We start from the raw sequence: 16,399 nt of genomic DNA, 5'->3' as shown, positions 1-16,399 counted from the left end.
TGGCTTTGATAAGGCGTGGTTATGGATACGGGCGTTTTGAACAATTGCTAGGCAAGCTGAGATACCCCAGGAGGTTTATTGGTTCATTAAAGGCTTATTATAAGGCGCCGCAAATCTAGCATGCAACATAGGAAACATGATGTTATTTTCGTTGAAGCCCCCTAGCCTCCTCTGAGCCCATATGCCCTTAACACGATTGCAGATGCTGACAATCTCACAGACTGGTTAAGCCCTTGGATCAAACTCTCATCACATTCTGCCAAAGGATTGGTCCGACAGTCGCTGCACAATGGTGTCCTCCATCATCTGCACCGACTCCTCCGTAGCCCGCTCAAACCAAGTCCTGAAGCCAGGAGGAACCAATTCGCCACTGCCCACGCGCCGGGTGAACCGCGACGGCATCTCAACGTCCTCGAGTGAGGCGACGACAATGCCAGACTTTGTACTGTAGTAGGTAAACATGGGCGCTGCCGCCTCGGGCCGCAGCCACCGTCTGCTGACGCCGCCGTCCTGGACCTCGTTGCCGTCGTTGATGCAGGGGTCGTTGTTGCAGTACCTGACGCCGCCGGGGTTGCCAAAGTTGATGAGCAGATGGCGCACGCCGTGCTGCTGCGTGCCGTTGCGCTGCGGCTGCTGGAGGCTCTTGGCGAAGAGGTCCAGCTGGGTTTGCTGCCTGCACTGCTCCGCCTCGGGGACGCACCTCGAGACGTGGTGAGGCGGGGGGAGCGCCGAGAGGGCAGGGGCGTCTTCGGAGGACGCTGAGACGGAGGAGAGGGGGTAGGAGTTGCATGCGGTGAAGCAGCCGCCGCGATGGCCCGTCTTGTTGAGGCCGGCGTTGCCGCAGAGATTGTTGGTGAGGCAGCTGCCGGAGATGGAGGTCTTGTTGTTGGACGACGGGCCGTAGCTGCTGGGGGCGTAGGCAAATGTGAAGATCTGGGAGAAGGACGGCTTGGCGCAGCGGACGGCCCAGCACATGTTTGCGCAGATTTCGGGCATTTCGTCGCAGAGGAAGGTGATGTCGGGGGGGCGGGCGAGGATGGTCGTGGCGAGGAGGCTGAGGAGGAAGATGGAGGCTTTTGCAGTTGCTGAGGAGGCCATTGTGCCGAGTTGGCTCGTAAGCGCCAAGATGATTCAAGGTCAGTGTTGATAGGTCGGGAGGTATAAGGTATTGAGCAAGGTACCTAGTAGGCAATAGGTGCTAGGAGGTATGTGTGAAGCTGCTGTAGATGGAGGAATGGGGGGTTGAAGGCGGCGAGAGAGAAAGAGGAGATGATATGGCCAGCCTTCTTATGTTGATTTATCAAGTCTTCTCCAAGGACCTTCCGTTCTATAAATGGAAAGAGACGTCCATCTTACGTCTTGTGCTATCTGAGAAGGAGATGTTGGCGTAGCACTTTCCTATCCATCATGGGATGATATGACGGAGATGATTGACAACATGAACAAGGCTACACTGAATACTTACCTGGTATTCGACAGTTCAAACATGAGTACCTTAAGGGATTGTCTCACTTATAGACCAAGACTTTCCATAGGTAACGCACTTTATGCTTGACTGTTCATTGTATGTGAAGCAGCATCGGCGGAGGATGCTTGCACTATTCCATACGCCACGTGGAGGCTCATATGAAGCATTAACAGACCGAGTTTCAGCATGACAGCAGTAAGGCATTCTTCCGCAAGCACTACTCCGTCCTTCACGGGAAGTGCGTGATACATCGATGGTGGCTCACCGGGCAAACTCATTGCATGGAATCACACAAAGAGCAACTTCGGACCGTGACACACGGGCGACGGCGCGTCTCGTTACCTCGATGCCGTGTTTGCAGCGGACAAGCCAAGTCAGTGCCATCAACGACGCCTTCTAGAAGGGATTTTTTAGGTCGTACAATCACAAGCCTTGGGAGATGCTAGCTGAGACGCAGAGGAGCAGCCGGTATACGTCAAACGTCTAGGTATTTCTTATCGAGATACTTACAGCCCTGTAATGGCCAATGGGTCTTTACAGGGTAGAAGAGCGAAGCTGTCCCGAGCGAGGCCCGTCGCCATACACTGCTACCCTAGGACTGGAGATCTTAAGGGCAAAAGGGACATTTCCTCATCTGAAGAAAAAAAAAAAAAAAAAAAAAAAAAAAAAAAAAAAAAAAATTGGAGTTTTCGTCGTTCTTTTTGAGAGTGTATCCGCAATTGCAAGGCAAATAGAAGCAAAAAATATATATTTGCCAACTGCGTCGACGCACTGCGCAAAACGTACTTCAAATGTCCTCAGAAGGCAAAAAAGCAACTCGTTAGTCGAGCCGGGAGTCGAACCCGGGTCTGTCGCGCGCTCCGCATCTTTCAAGAGGAAGGATGTGAAGCGACTGTACTAACCGTTATACGACTCGACCTATGCCGGATTTGCTGATGGAAGCCGGGAAAATATCATGCACTATGTAGGGATTCTGTATGTTGGAGGATCATCGCCTGTTTCGCCCAGACTGTGCTATGTAAATCCACAAGAACTGTGCTCACAGTGCCATGAGAACAACAGCATATCTGTCGCGATGTTTGCTTTGTACAAAGTTGTAGCAACGTAGTCGTCTAGTCTAGAATACGTTTTCAACAAATATAGGCATTCACATGCGAAGAGTGTTATCCCCATGAAGAGGTAGGAAGTAGCTGGTAGGTTCAACCACCAAGATGCAACGAAACGCCGTCCTCTATGCTTATTCGGACAAAATGTTGAAGAATTCCAAGCTGTGGTATCATTCCAGAAACGCCAACGCCATCCAACCAGCCTAGACTCGTGCCGCCACCCTCGCTTTCCTCGCCTCTCCCTCTCGTAACGCCTCGCTTCGCGCCAGAAAGTCTTGCCGCGAGGCATACGAATCCTTGGACTTGCCCGCCAGCTCCAGCTCGTCCTTGATGCCCTCCTTGTCCACGAAGCCGGCCCAATCCATGCGGCTCTTCTCCACCGTGTTGAGCTTCTTCGCCTGCGCTTCGTTGGCCGCCTTCATCCTGGCGGCGACGCCGAGATTGAGGTCCGACCGGTTGGTTATTCCCTCGATGGCGGGCTCGAAAGAAGATCGAAACGCCTTCTTGGTGAGTCTCTTGATAGGTAGGGAATCCGGTAGAGCATCTTCGCCCTGAGATGCGAGGTAGAGCTTGGCTTCGGCTGAATCGCGGGGGACGAGCTTCTCCTCGGTATGGACTCGGCCGGCAAAGTTGTAGGTGCGCTTGATACGGATCATGGGAGATTCGTCTTCTTTCGGACCAGCGTTGTCGGCTGTGGTTGCGGCTTCATCCCCGCCTGCTGCGTTGTCTTGTTCTTCCTTCCTTTGTGCCGAAGCTGAAGAGCCTCCTGCTTTCATCTCCGCCCAGATGGCATCAATGTCGACCGTTACGGGCCCTGAGCTCAAGGCATACTGGCGCTCCTCTTTCCTATCAAGGCGTTAGCTTGGAGACTGCACCGCAGACATTGCTGCATGAGTCGGGACGTACTCTGCTGCTCGTTGTCTCCTCGTCTTGATCAAGCCGCCTTCGCCGCCTTCATCATCCACGGCCTCGCCCTTGGCTTTGGCCCGTTTCTGTCGCTTGCGGCCTCTCTCAAGAATGGCCTCATCGCCTGAGTTGTCATAGTCATCTCCTCCATCTGCCTTTGCCTCGTTCACCGGCCGTCGGCGTTTTCCAGCAGCTTCGTCGGGTTCATCTTCAGACTCTGAGGAGCCAGACGCAGCCTCGGGCGCGTCATCCGGCGCAAAATCGGAATCCTGGGAAGACTGGTATTCTTCGTCCTCGTCGATGATGCGGTCCGCCGGCATTGCGCTGTTCTTGTAGGTGAGCGAACGACGATGCGATATTGAAAAGCAATCGCGTGGACACGCGCCGGTGACCGGCTTTCGGTCAAGTTTTCCGTCTCGGTGTAGAGCCAATGACGTAGTGCTTCGCGCTGAGTCGTTGATTATGTAATGACTGTGCTTCCCGACATTTGGGCCTTGATGCTCTCTTTCGCCTTGATACCTTAATTCAAGCTCTACCTAAGCAATCTTCCAGCCACCATGGATAGCGACGACGACGACGCGATGAGGGCCTTCTTGCCCGCCTCGTTCGGTAAACAGTCTAAAGAGGCTGATATTGCGGCCCAGATTGAGCGAAGTCGAAGAAAGGTGGACGTGCCATCCGCGACGGGTCAGGAATCGAAGAAGAAAGATGGCTCAGGCGGTAGCGATTCCGACAACGACAGCGACGATTCCGACGATTCAGAAGACGAAGACGAGTTTCCCGTATCACATGAGATTGTTCTAAAGACTCAAGAGCGCGCCGTCACCTCAGTATCTCTAGACCCTGCCGGTGGCAGACTGGCCTCTGGTTCATTGGACTGCACCATCAAGCTGCACGACTTCGCCTCGATGACCCCGACGACGCTTCGCGCATTCCGCAGCATTGACCCCTTTGTATCCAAGAGAACTGCTGCCACTGCAGAGGCCCATCCCGTCCACCATATCGAGTTCAACCCATTAGCGGGCAGTGCCATGCTATGTGTATGCGCTCACCCACAGGCAAGAATACTATCGCGCGACGGAGACATCTTGGCAGAATTTGTCAAGGGAGACATGTACCTCCGCGATATGCACAACACCAAGGGGCACATTTCCGAAATCACAACCGGCACCTGGCACCCTACAGATAAGAATCTTTGTGTCACAGCAGGCACTGATAGCACGCTGCGAATATGGGATATCAACAACAAGCGCTCGCAAAAGGACGTCATCGTGTTCAAGTCAAAGGCTGCAGGCTCAGCTGGCCGGACCAAGATGACTGCAGTTGCATGGAAGAACTCTGCCCAAGGAAGCAGCGTGCTCATCGGCGCCGCCCTAGACGGATCGCTGGTCATGTACAGCGGCAACGGGCCCTTTACCAGGCCTGCAGGCGAGATCAGAGAGGCGCACAAAGCCCAGACTTGGACAAGCGGCATTGACATCTCCTCTGATGGCCGCATGGTTGTGACGCGAGGCGGCGACGACTTGATCAAGCTCTGGGACATTCGAAAGTTCGACAAGCCTCTTGTCACGGTGTCGCACCCATCCACTTCGGACATCTACCCAACGAGCAACATTCGATATTCACCAAACTCGACCAGTATCATCACCGGCTCTGCCACAGGCCACCTGCATATTCTGAACCCCGGCAATCTACAGCCAGAACATGTCACTCCGATTACGCCGGGATCAGCCCTGATTGCTGTGGATTGGCATCCCAAGATTAACCAGATTGTCACAGGCTCTGCGAACGCCGAGACGCATGTGTTGTTCAACCCGTCCATGTCCAGCCGCGGTGCTGTTGAGGTGATGTCGCGAGCCCCCAAGAAGAGGCACATTGACGACAACCCCGAGTTCACAATGGACCAGAACGTCGGCATCTCGGGCGACTCCATCGTCACGCCCGGCGCCATGCAGGGCTCGCGCAAGGCCGGCGTCACGGGCACTGGCAAGTCCAAGGATCCTCGACGGCCGGAGGTGCCCTTGCAGACGCCGTTCCAGAAGAGCCAGCCGGACGAGCGGCATATCGCGGAAAACATTCCTCTGGCAAAGATGCTGCACGAGGATCCCCGTGAGGCGTTGCTGAAGTATGCTGACAAGGCCCAGAGCGACCCGATGTTCACCAAGGCATGGACGAAGACGCAGCCAGAGACGCAGTACGCGCAGCTGAGCGACGACGAGGACGAGGGGCCCGAGAAGAAGCGAGCGAAGCGGTGAATGCTTGTGTCGCCCCTTGTAATTTAGCATGCATCTCAGTTTAACTGTCCAACTGTAAAAGACGTAATCATGTATGACTCCAAATGAATGAAAGAAGGCTCATTCATTCAATCGTCTTAGTACCTAGGTACCTATTCAACGTCGTCCCATGATTCAGGTGCAAGTCACATCCGCCTCAACCTGCATTACTAAGAAGTGCCACATCACGTGACCAATCCCGCCACTAACCCGATGCGAAAATTCTCTCCCCAGCCCCAGCCTGAGGCGTGCGCAGCGCCGTGCCCAGATGTACTGAGGCCAGCCGCGCCAGAACTGCACCAGCCATCACGCCGAATCTTGTCGGTTGTGTCTTCACCACTCTCCATCATCAGCCAGCGCGCGCATCCCAAAAATCGCCAGGTCCCCTCGCAAACCATCGGCGTCCATCTCCAATCCTCGCAAACCTCGTGTTTCACGCGACTTTGCACGCCGCTCACGCCTGCGGCTCCCGCTCCGACGCGCCGCGCCATCCCCCGGCCACGGTTTTTTTTCTTCGCTGCACCCGCTGCCGGCGTCTCCAAGGGGTCGGATCTTTTGCAACCTCCAGACAGCCTCGAGAGCCTCCCCCCCACGTCCGCGTCCAGGAGCGTCGCAAGGCTATCGTTGCCGCACTGCAGTCTCCACGGCCCGGAGCATTTCTGTCTTGACTCGTCCCGGCCTCCGTCCTTTGCCCTGAAAGCGTTTTCTCACCATCCGGTGACTTTGTCCCAACGACACCACTCGCCGCGCATTACCACCTTGATTTTCCTGCATCGGTTTCTGTTCGCCATCTCGACGCGCCATCAACGCCTTTACCCTCCGATCTTTCTTGCATCTGCCTCGACGCTTCCCGCCCAGTCGCAACAGCACCGATAGCCTCGCACCCGCCGGGCACGACTCGCAGACCCTCGCTGCTCGCTATGCTGTGTTTATAGGCGGATTCTTATCGAGATACGTATCGGGGTGTCGACAGGTTTTTAACGGTTTCCTGGCCCAACTCCTCATCACAACCCACCACAATGGCATCAGTGCAGATGCCGGGCGCGGTCCAGATGCCGGGCGCGCCAATGCCTGCCGGCGCGACCAAGCAACAGGCCGAAGAGGTCTTTCGGGTATGCAGCTACACGCGCGTTGTTCTGTTTTGCCGCTTTGTCTTTTCTGTTTCCTCTTTTTCGCGTTGCATCCCTTCTGGCCTTCTATCAGGACACGCAGCTGACTTCTTCCGCATAGAAACTCAAACAAATGAAGGAACAAGGCGTTCCGCCCACTGATCCCGAGTACATCAAGGCTTCCCAGTTCTTGATGAGTTTCCAACAGCAACACAACATGCGACGAAACCAGGCACAGTACATCCAAGCCCAGCAACAGATGCAACAGAATGCGCAGAACGCTCAGAACAGCGCTGCTCATGCCCCCAATGGCAGCCTCAACGGCGTTCAGCCCAGCCATCCGCAACAGAACATGCCCCAGACGACGCAGGCCGCCCTGCCCAACGCCGCCGGAGCGACGACTGCGACGCCTACTCTGAATGGCCCTGCTGCCGCTGCTCCCAGCGTCCCTACGCCGTCAGGCTCGAGCTCGTCATCGAGTCACTTCACCCAAAAGCAACTTGCCTTGCTGAGGCAGCAGATCCATGCCTTCAAGCTCCTCGGCAAGAATGCCGGCATCTCCACGCAGCTTCAGCAGGCCATCTTCCAGCAGCGCCTGCAGCGCCAGGCCGCCATCACAGCCTCTGCTCAAGCTCCTGCCCCGGCAAAGACTCCCCAGCCCGGCTCCGATGCTGGAAAGTCTACCCCAAACGGCGTTGAGTCTGCCCCTCAAGACGATGCGCTTGCGCTTCCCAAGGCCCATACCTATAAGACTGTCAAATCACCATACGGCACTGGCATGATCCGACCGTCTATCAAGTATTTCGACCATGCGCAGAGGAAGAACCGATGGTTCATCCCCGGCGTCTTCCCGACGGGCATCGATTTCGACCACCTGCGATATGAGCGAGAAGTCGTCGTCTTCAACCGCATGAGCCAGCGGTACTCGGAGCTGAAGAACTTGCCCGCCAACATTGCCCACTGGGACACTACCAAGGAGGATGTCGAGGTCGACGATTCCGTCAAGGTCAAGGCCGTCATCGAGATGAAGAGCCTGGCCCTCTACGCCAAGCAGCGGGCCCTTCGCGAGAAGATTGCTCGCCAGATGATGCACTATGACAACCTGGCAATGACAACCAACCGGTCAAACTACCGCCGCATGAAGAAGCAGAATGTCCGCGAGGCTCGCATTACCGAGAAGCTCGAGAAGCAGCAGCGTGATGCCCGCGAAAACCGCGAAAAGAAGAAGCACTCTGACTTCCTCCGAGCCATCCACAACCACCGCGCCGAGATCATTGAGAACGCGGTCGCGCAGAAGAACAAGTCGCACAAGCTTAGCAGACTCATGTACTCGCATCACTTCAACATCGAGAAGGAAGAACAGAAGCGCATCGAGAGGACGGCCAAGCAGCGTCTGCAGGCCCTCAAGGCTAACGACGAGGAGGCCTATCTCAAGCTGCTCGACCAGGCCAAGGACACTCGTATCACACACCTGCTCAAGCAAACCGATGGCTTCTTGCACCAGCTGGCGTCATCGGTCAAGGCCCAACAGCGGCAAGCGGCCGAGACCTACGGCACCGACGCGGGCACCTTTGTCGACGAAGAGAGCGAGCTTGACGAAGAAGACAGCGGGAAGAAGATTGACTACTACGCCGTCGCTCACCGCATTCGTGAAGAGGTTACCAAGCAGGCTAGCATCCTGGTTGGAGGCACGTTGAAGGAGTACCAAATCAAGGGTCTCCAGTGGATGATCTCCCTATACAACAACAACCTCAATGGTATCCTCGCAGATGAAATGGGTCTCGGAAAGACGATCCAGACCATCAGTCTGATTACCTACCTGATCGAGCAGAAGCAGCAGAGCGGCCCGTACCTGGTGATTGTGCCGCTGAGTACCCTTACCAACTGGAACCTCGAGTTCGAGAAGTGGGCCCCGTCCGTGGCCCGCGTCGTGTACAAGGGTCCTCCCAACACCCGCAAGCTGCAGCAGGAGAAGATTCGCCAGGGACGGTTCCAGGTGCTGCTGACGACGTACGAGTACATCATCAAGGATCGACCGATTCTCAGCAAGATCAAGTGGTTCCACATGATCATCGACGAAGGTCACCGTATGAAGAACACGCAGTCCAAGCTCAGCGCAACCATTCAGCAGTACTACACCACGCGCTTCCGTCTCATTCTCACGGGTACTCCCCTCCAGAACAACCTGTCCGAGCTGTGGGCCATGCTCAACTTTGTCCTGCCAAACATCTTCAAGTCGGTCAAGACATTTGACGAGTGGTTCAACACTCCCTTTGCCAACACCGGTGGCCAGGACAAGATGGAGCTCACGGAAGAAGAGCAGATCCTCGTCATTCGACGCCTGCACAAGGTCCTGCGACCCTTCCTGCTGCGTCGTCTGAAGAAGGACGTCGAGAAGGACTTGCCCGACAAGACGGAAAAGGTCATCAAGTGCAAGTTCTCGGCACTGCAGTCCAAGCTCTACAAGCAGATGGTGACGCACAACAAGCTGGTTGTCAGCGACGGCAAGGGTGGCAAGACTGGTGCTCGCGGCTTGAGCAACATGATTATGCAGCTGCGAAAGCTTTGCAACCACCCGTTTGTGTTTGACATTGTCGAAAACGTCATGAACCCTCTCAACATCAGCAACGACCTGCTCTGGAGAACGGCGGGCAAGTTCGAGCTGCTGGACCGGATTCTGCCAAAGTACAAGGCAACCGGCCATCGCGTGCTGATGTTCTTCCAGATGACGGCCATTATGGACATTATGGAGGACTATCTCCGTTACCGCAACTACAAGTATCTGCGTCTAGATGGTACAACCAAGTCCGATGAGCGATCCGACCTCCTCCGGGACTTCAACGCGCCCAACTCAGAATACTTCTTGTTCTTGCTGTCCACCCGTGCCGGTGGTTTGGGTCTGAACTTGCAAACGGCCGACACGGTCATCATCTACGACTCTGACTGGAATCCCCACCAGGATTTGCAGGCCCAGGATCGTGCCCACCGTATCGGCCAGAAGAACGAGGTGCGAATTCTGCGTCTTATCAGCTCCAACTCGGTCGAGGAGAAGATCCTGGAGCGCGCCAGATTCAAGCTGGACATGGACGGCAAAGTCATTCAGGCAGGTCGTTTTGACAACAAGTCCTCCGAGACGGACCGTGATGCCATGCTTCGAACTCTGCTGGAAACTGCCGACATGGCCGAGTCTGGCGAGCAAGAAGAAATGGAGGACGAGGAACTCAACCTGTTGCTTGCCCGTAACGACGAAGAGCTTGTCACATTCCAAAAGTTGGACGAAGAGAGACAAAAGGATCCCATCTATGGCGGTCCCAAGGGCAAGCCTCGACTGATGGCCGAAGACGAATTGCCCGAAATCTATCTCAACGAAGGCAACCCCATCTCGGACGATGCCGAAGAGGTCATTCTTGGTCGTGGCGCTCGCGAGCGTACCAAGGTCAAGTACGACGATGGCCTGACGGAAGAACAGTGGTTGATGGCCGTGGATGACGATGAGGATAGTCCAGAGGCGGCCGCGGCGCGTAAACAGGCCCGCAAAGACAAGAGAGAGGCCAACAAGCTCAGAAAGTCACTGCTGGCAAATTCCATGGACAATTCGCCATCAGCCAGCAGGGCGAGCACGGAGGAGGTTGAGACGCCAAAGAAGAGAGGCCGCAAGCCTGGCAGCAAGGTCGAGAAGCGAAAGGCAGAAGAGGATGACGAGCAGCCTCCTCCCAAGAAGCGACGCGGGCCTCAGGGACGCCCCAGCAAGAACGCCGCCCGTGAAGATTCTCGCGTGCCACCTCAACATCGGGAGGTGCTTCAAAAGAGCCTGCGAGCACTCTACGACGGTCTGATGAACTTGGAAGTGGACGATATCGAGCCTCCGGCAGAGGACGACGAATCTGATGCTGGCAAGCGACTCATCATCGGACCCTTTGTCAAGCTCCCCCCGAAGCGCGATTATGCCGACTACTACGTGATCATCCAAAACCCCATCTGCATGAACCACATTCACACGCGGATCAAGAAGGAGGAGTACAACTGTCTAAGCGATCTTCGCAAAGACTTTGAGCTGCTGATACGCAACTGCCAAACCTACAATGAAGACGGAAGCATCCTGTATCAGGATGCGAAGACGATGGAGGTAAGTAACACAAGAAGGACACGAGCCTTGCCACTTTGCAAGTCATACGCTAACCGTTGATACTAGGAATTCTTCAACCAAAAGTATCAAGAGGAGCTGGACGCCCACCCGGAGCTTCTTGAGCTGGAAGAGGGCGGCAAGGCAGGATCAGCAGCGCCTTCAGGCAACGGAAACACTCCGCAGCCGAGCGGCACGCGCATCAAGATCATTTCCAGTGCAGCACGAGAAGCCAACGGGGCACGTTCTGCCGCCCAAAGTGATGAAGATTGAGAGACACGACAAGATTGACGATGGGCACCCTCCCGTTCTTTCACGACCGAGGGCAGGTGGGTTGCCCACTCACGACGAAACGGGGGGAAATCTAAGTGGTTGCCAGCGGGATGATAATCAGAAAGAAGGGTAAAGAAAAAAAAATGAAGTCGATGGCACCAGGACGAGCAAAGACTTTCCCCGACGAGATGCCCCGCAAGTGGCTTGTTTGATCATGTATTCTGCGGCGTTGGGAGGATCGGCGTTATAACGTGTGTAACCCAGGGAAAGGCGAGGGACAGGTCCAGCCAGGCAGGCCAAAAATACCAACAGTGTACGAGACGAAGACGAGAGGTTGAGGGCGGACGGCTGACGCACCTGGGCGGCACATTTGGATGATCAAAGGGGCTATCTTTCCTTTTAATGCTTTGCTTTCTCTTTTCATCTTTTGGTCCTTTCTATCGAGTTTGGAAGGGAAGGGTCGGAGAAGGGGATGGAAGGGGGCCCTTTGAGAGCACGGCGACGGCATGTCCTGCAGCCGGTCGTGTCTCGTCTTGGGCTGGTTATTTTGCAGGCTGTGCATGTCTAGATAAAGTAGTAAAATGTATTTTTAATAGACGTTGATACAGACGCAACTGAAATGAAGCGATGCTTGACTGTGTCATGTTTTACGATGGTTTCTGAGAGTGGATGCCAGCTAACAAGGTACCTTAGCATCTATCACCAGATACATCTTCACATGCTCACATGCAAAGAAGTTGCACCAACTTCCCAAACAGTAACAATACTAGTAGTGATACCTTTAGTGAAAAGCACCCCCTAATAATGATAAACGCACCTCCTCCGCTAGGACTCTCATTCCACTTGTGCCTGCCCACCCAATTGCCGCCAGCGATAAACGCCATCTGCCGCAACGCTTCGCCACCCAAAAGCTGCAGCCTCAAGCGTCAGACCCCAGCATTTAATACCCCGTTCTGTCCAGCCCAAAGCGGGCACCCGAAGCGTCCAATCGATGCCCAGTGACGCGACCATGGAAGCTTGACCGAAGAAAGAAAAGAAAAAAAAAAGTAAGCAACTCGGATAAGCAGCAGCAGCAGCAGCAGCAGCGACAGGACAGCAAAGCGCAAAAAGGAACTTTCGACATTTCTCTTTCTCTTCCATCATCGTCCCACCGAAGTTGTGCGTGCTGGCGGGTGGCCCCTCGTCGTGGGAGACAACAAAAAGACAGACTTGATGCTTTCTTTGTGTGTTTGAGAGTCTTTCTCGGATGACGGCAAGATGAGGAAGACGCTCATTCTATGTTTTATCCATGGGTTCAAGGTATGTCATCTGGGGCTGTTGTCTTCGTATCCATTCCTAGTCGTTGGGGGGGTCTGCTGCACTATCACTGCTTGTACTGCTTGTTGACCCCCCACCGCCTGTCACGGAACCTCTGTGGGTGATTTGAACACCTACGAGTATGTGGCATGAGGGAACTACGGCGTGGGAAGCGGGTGGCGGCGGCTGTCAACGAGATGCGGGATGAGCTCTCCAACGAATCGAGAGCAATCGGCGAACGGACATCGCTAACCCGTTGTCTGCTTTTTTTCCACGGCGATCATAGGGGGGCGAATCCACGTTTGGAGACAACTACTCGTTCGTCGAGGACCTGCGGACGGCCGTCTCGCGGGAGCTGCCCGGCATCACGGTCAAGGTGCTGGTGTATCCCAAGTATGAGACGAGAGGCGACTTGGGAGAGGCTGTGAGCAAGTTCCGCGGCTGGTGAGTTCTGCCATCATTGTTGCTGTCTGCGATTGGATCCTGCTTGCTTGCAGCTCCTCGACGGCCTTACAGTTCGGACACGATATCAATGAACCACAAATGGGGTTCGCTGGGCTGACTCGGCAAACGGGCACAAACAGGCTGGAGAACAAGGTCATCGACTATGAGGTGGCCATGGGCACGCCCTCGCCGACGGTCGAGCCCTCGGTCCGCACGATCCTCATCGGCCACTCCATGGGCGGCATCGTCGCCGCCGAGACGGTCATGGGCCTGGCCTCGGACAAGCCCATCTATACGGAAGACGGCATCGACAAGTCGGGCGGCGGGCCGACGTTCAACCACCTCATGTTCCCTCGCATCCAGGGCGTCCTGGCCTTTGACACCCCGTATCTGGGCATCGCCCCCGGCGTGGTCGCGTACGGCGCCGAGGGCCACTACCAGACGGCGCAGTCGGCGCTGTCGTCGCTGAGCTCGCTGTGGAGGATGGCGGGCGGCGGCGGCGACGATGCCAGCGCGGCCGCCTCGGCCGCCTCGGCGCTGACCAAGACGACGCCGGCGGCCAAGAACGACGAGGGCGGCGGCGGCGGCGGCTGGGGCTGGGGCAAGATCGCCATGTACGGGGCCGCGGCCGGGGCCATGGCGGCGGGCGGCGCGGCGGCGTGGATGAACCGCGAGCACATCTCGACGGGCTGGACGTGGGTGTCGTCGCACCTCGAGTTCGTGGGCTGCCTCGCCCGGCCCGAGGCCCTCAAGCAGCGCGTCGCGTACATGGCCAAGCTGAGCGCCGAGCTCGACGTCGGCTTCGCCAACCTCTACACCCGGCTGGGCAAGGGCGCGGAGAGCAAGACGGTCAGCATGGTGGGCACCGTGCTGGGCAAGGACAGGACGTTTTGCGTCGTGCCGAGCAAGCAGCCGGCCGGGAGGTGGATCGAGGCTGTGAATGATGCCGTGGCAGACGAGACGACGGCGCATATCAGTAGGCTGCCTATTCCCCCCTTTCACCCTCTCTTTCGGGGGAGTTGAACCCTGACGAGATGCTAACGATGGCTATGATAGGCATGTTTGAGGCCAAGAAGAACCCGGCGTACGAGAAGCTGCTGGGGGACTCGGCGGGCTTGATTGCGGCATGGGTCAACAAGGGCTGGCCGGAAGGGATCGCGGCTGCGAGGTCTAGATCCCGGCATTCTCAGCAGATTCAGCAGTCGAAGCAGCTGAGGTGAAGTCGTAAGGCAAGAGACACAGGCGATGGTCACTTGGAGAGGGAGAGGGAGAATGGTTGAATTGTACATTTAAGGATTAGCATTATTACGTCTTTATAGACGCAGTATTGGCTCTTCACCAACACGTTTGTTGTTTTATATCCTAATACTAGCAAGTACTTCTACCAAAGGTGCATGTTGACATGGCAAAGTCCTGGCTCAATATGCTGAAACTGTGCTTTCCAACTGTTTTGCGTCTATCCGTGATATGTATATGTTTGTTCACTGCATCTATTGCGTCGCCTTCTCGTCCTTTGCCTTTAAGCTTCGCATAACCTTTCTTCGCTGGGCCATCATGTGCGTGTAGAGAATGTAAGCGCCTGCAAAGACCCCTGGGTTAGCCCTTATATCAAACCAAGAAAAAAAGAAAAAGAAAAAAAAAAAAAAAAGGAAAGATGAATCTTGCAGATACTCACCCGGGACATAGATGATCAAAATGGCATACAGCGCATACGGCGCCAAAGCAAGCGGGTACTCCTTCTCGGCGGCCGCGGGCCCGACGGCGGCGAGGAAGACGAGGGAGCACTCGCTGAGGATGCCAATGGGGTAGAGGACGAAGAAGGTGTTGTAGCGCAGCCAGGTGAGGGGCCGCGGGGTGAAGCCGGAGAGGGAGAGGGCAAAGTAGGAGTAGCGGATGACCTCGGTGACGGACCAGGCGATGAGCATGGAGGAGTATGTCGGGGCTTCGATGGCGAGGTAGGGGTAGAGGTGGACGACGCCCCAGACGAGGAGGAAGCGGGAGGAGACTTGCATGAGGGTTGTGAGGAGGGGGGCGCGGACGATGCCTGTTGTTTTTTTGTGTGTTTTGCATTCTGTTAGATACGGAGGTTGTTTCTTGGAATTGGGATGTTAGAAGAGGGAGGGGGGGAACTTGTTTACCGAAGAGGGAGTGGATGATTTCCATGGCGGCGGCGGTTTGTGTCCATTTTGTGAATTCGCCGGTGGTGAGGTAGACGATTTCGGGGCCGGACTCGAAGAGCGTCAGGACGGTGGACTGGAGGACGAGGGCCCATGCGATGGCGGAGAGGGCATTGTAGGCGATGAGGTAGGCGGTTTTGATGGGGGATGATGGAGGAGCAGGCTTTTGGGGCGCTGCTGTCGTGGAGGGAGGCATGGCTGAGGTTGCTGAGAAGGAAACAAGACGGTTTGCGCACGCGCGCGTTGTGTGGAAAGGCGAATTGGGTGGTTTTGCGGGAGGTAACGGAATGGGCTGGGACAAGAAGAGTTTGAAGGAGCAAGATGTTGGCGATGCTGGCGATTTTGGTGGTTGGATTTTTGGGTGGAGGATCCCTGTCGGGTGTTTTGACTTGTTTGTGTTGGGGAGGTGGATGGATGGAGGGGTCTTTTTGGGTGCGGAATTGCGAGGAAGGGATACAGATGCGCTGATGCAGCTGCTGGCATCACATTTATTTCTTCAATTGGTTCAAATGCCTATATTCCTTATTTTCATTCAAGTAGGTAATTGGAAATCGCATGAGGCTCTGCTTGATGCGAATGGAGCCAGAGTCGCATGTACTTTGACTTGTGTGTAGTAAGAAGGTAAGGTATTCACATGGAAGGCTTAAAACCGCGGGACGTCGTTCAATGCAAGCTGCGACGAGGCATATGCCGCTAGGCCGGAATAGGCAGTACCAAAAGTTGCAAGACGAGTTGAGATGAAGCTGAAGTGATGTCAGGCGCAAGACAACAACCAACTGACAGAGTAAACTCACTTTCCCTTTAGAATCACCGGGAAATTCTTCTACTTGCGCGTCTTTTTCTACACAACTTTCTCTGGAGTACCTACTGCAGCACAAGTTTCAACTCGAAATTGCGAGCTGGACAGGCCTTATCGTCTTTGCAAACACACTGGGGGACTGTTTAGACTTCTGCGGCGCCTTATGCGGTGTCACCACCTGTGTGGGCATCATGCCACTTTGCGCGTACCGCTTCCTCATATCTCTGCCTACCTACCTCTGCCTACCTAGGTACCTACCTGCCTGCCTGCCTGCCTGTACATTGCCGCTCTGTTTTTCCTTCCAGCAAGGTAGAGGTAGTTGTACTTGTACACGGCGTAGGTGGTTCGCTGGTTGGCAGCATTATTTCGCCGAAGCGGAAAAGAGGCTTGAAGCTTCTGATACTGTGGCTATGTCACACTGTCCT

The 16,399-nt window shown here is 55.4% G+C and overlaps 6 protein-coding genes across 6 annotated transcripts; 3 read left to right on the top strand and 3 right to left on the bottom strand.

Moving 5' to 3' along the window:
* Positions 1-249: 249 nt before the first annotated feature.
* Positions 250-1,098, bottom strand: TRIREDRAFT_105062 (uncharacterized protein; the record flags this gene model as incomplete). Its single annotated transcript, XM_006963215.1, has 1 exon — positions 250-1,098. One exon carries the CDS (start codon positions 1,096-1,098, stop codon positions 250-252), a length of 849 nt encoding a protein of 282 aa, XP_006963277.1.
* Positions 1,099-2,777: 1,679 nt separating this feature from the next.
* On the bottom strand, positions 2,778-3,800 carry TRIREDRAFT_57720 (uncharacterized protein; the record flags this gene model as incomplete). Its single annotated transcript, XM_006963214.1, has 2 exons — positions 2,778-3,420; positions 3,481-3,800. 2 exons carry the CDS (start codon positions 3,798-3,800, stop codon positions 2,778-2,780), a joined length of 963 nt encoding a protein of 320 aa, XP_006963276.1.
* A 237-nt stretch (positions 3,801-4,037) lies between these two features.
* On the top strand, positions 4,038-5,735 carry TRIREDRAFT_57217 (uncharacterized protein; the record flags this gene model as incomplete). Its single annotated transcript, XM_006963407.1, has 1 exon — positions 4,038-5,735. The coding sequence occupies one exon, from the start codon at positions 4,038-4,040 to the stop codon at positions 5,733-5,735; it is 1,698 nt and encodes a 565-aa protein (XP_006963469.1).
* A 1,037-nt stretch (positions 5,736-6,772) lies between these two features.
* TRIREDRAFT_57935 (uncharacterized protein) lies at positions 6,773-11,258 on the top strand (the record flags this gene model as incomplete). Its single annotated transcript, XM_006963406.1, has 3 exons — positions 6,773-6,865; positions 6,984-10,988; positions 11,055-11,258. 3 exons carry the CDS (start codon positions 6,773-6,775, stop codon positions 11,256-11,258), a joined length of 4,302 nt encoding a protein of 1,433 aa, XP_006963468.1.
* A 1,181-nt stretch (positions 11,259-12,439) lies between these two features.
* TRIREDRAFT_46203 (uncharacterized protein) lies at positions 12,440-14,143 on the top strand (the record flags this gene model as incomplete). Its single annotated transcript, XM_006963056.1, has 4 exons — positions 12,440-12,557; positions 12,841-12,998; positions 13,139-13,974; positions 14,055-14,143. Coding segments are annotated over exons 1-4 (1,125 nt in total), but the record flags the coding sequence as incomplete, so codon positions are not given.
* Positions 14,144-14,488: 345 nt separating this feature from the next.
* On the bottom strand, positions 14,489-15,371 carry TRIREDRAFT_105055 (tyrosine phosphatase-like protein; the record flags this gene model as incomplete). The annotated part of the gene is made up of 3 exons (XM_006963213.1): positions 14,489-14,577; positions 14,674-15,044; positions 15,139-15,371. The coding sequence occupies 3 exons, from the start codon at positions 15,369-15,371 to the stop codon at positions 14,489-14,491; spliced, it is 693 nt and encodes a 230-aa protein (XP_006963275.1).
* Between the last annotated feature and the right edge of the window lie 1,028 nt (positions 15,372-16,399).

The sequence above is a fragment of the Trichoderma reesei genome (assembly GCF_000167675.1).
Source record: "Trichoderma reesei QM6a unplaced genomic scaffold TRIREscaffold_4, whole genome shotgun sequence".
Lineage (NCBI taxonomy): Eukaryota > Fungi > Ascomycota > Sordariomycetes > Hypocreales > Hypocreaceae > Trichoderma > Trichoderma reesei.
This window is presented reverse-complemented; position numbering and strand designations above follow the sequence as displayed.